Raw genomic sequence first — 1,034 nt, 5'->3', positions numbered from 1 at the left:
AGTCTTTTGGATGAAAGGTGAAACGTTTCAACAAAGAAGAATCTATCCAGAGGGCCTGACTTAACTTTGTTAGATTAACTGATGTCTCCAAATATCTGCCCAGGTTGGACCATGTGTCAATATCCTGACCGGACAGCAGACTGTACCAGACTTGTGCTCTGGAAACAGTAACATCTAACACAGATGATGAAAACTCACGCCCACTGTTCTGACCAGGACGTTTATTGTTGCTGCCAGAATATCGGTCCAAACTTAAAGTGGAGCAACACGTCTCAAAATCTGTTGAAGTCTGGAACAATGAGGCTGTTTTGAATCAACAGTTCAGAATGTGTTCTCTCATGACTGGATGTTTTAACAGATCCCTCCTATAGTTGACGACAGCATCACTCCCCACAAACGGATAAGAAACGATCCAGAACATGAAAATCTCCTGGTTCAGTGCTGAGACAACCCTCTCCCTGCACGTCAGCAGTGTGTGTGTGTGTGTGTGAGTGTGTGTCCTACACATGTCCGGTCTCGTGAGCCACGACAAAGGCAGAAGAGAAGCCGTCTTCGTGGTTGAGGGTGCAGCTGCGGACCGGGTGACACATTCCGGTGACGGGAGCGTACCCTGCAGGAGAAACCTCTGATCAGAAACATTCAGACATGAAGCAGTTCAGTGGTGGACGTCTTTACAAACATACATTTTCTGACATTTAGGTTGATTTTGTTTAGATTTTTGTGAATTTATTTACATTTATTTAGGCTTATTTTAAATTTATTTTTTCATGTTTAGAGCAAATATAATGACTTTTCTAACCAAATTTTTTTTTTACCAAACATTTGGGGGTGGGGGGTTAGACATTCAGATGTAAATCAATAGACTGGGATTTCAGCACAAAAAATAAATAAATAAATAAATAAATAAATAAATAAATGGACCTTTATTCTTTAGTTGAAGACATTTTGCTCCCAACCTAAAGCTTGAAACACATTCCAGTTTTAAACAGAGAATTTATTTATATATATATACATTATATATACATATATACATT

At 39.1% G+C, this 1,034-nt stretch overlaps 1 protein-coding gene across 1 annotated transcript in view; it reads right to left on the bottom strand.

Annotated features, from left to right (window-relative positions):
- Positions 1–500: 500 nt before the first annotated feature.
- The window catches only part of LOC119412995 (A disintegrin and metalloproteinase with thrombospondin motifs 3), a 53,979-nt gene continuing 53,445 nt past the window's right edge, over positions 501–1,034 (bottom strand). The window contains exon 5 of the mRNA XM_037680007.1: positions 501–610. Within this exon, the coding sequence (XP_037535935.1) occupies positions 501–610 (110 nt within the window). The remainder of the gene's footprint in view (positions 611–1,034) is intronic.

This window comes from Nematolebias whitei, chromosome 8, assembly GCF_014905685.2.
Source record: "Nematolebias whitei isolate Nwh7 chromosome 8, NemWhi1, whole genome shotgun sequence".
In the NCBI taxonomy this organism is placed as follows: domain Eukaryota; kingdom Metazoa; phylum Chordata; class Actinopteri; order Cyprinodontiformes; family Rivulidae; genus Nematolebias; species Nematolebias whitei.
This window is presented reverse-complemented; position numbering and strand designations above follow the sequence as displayed.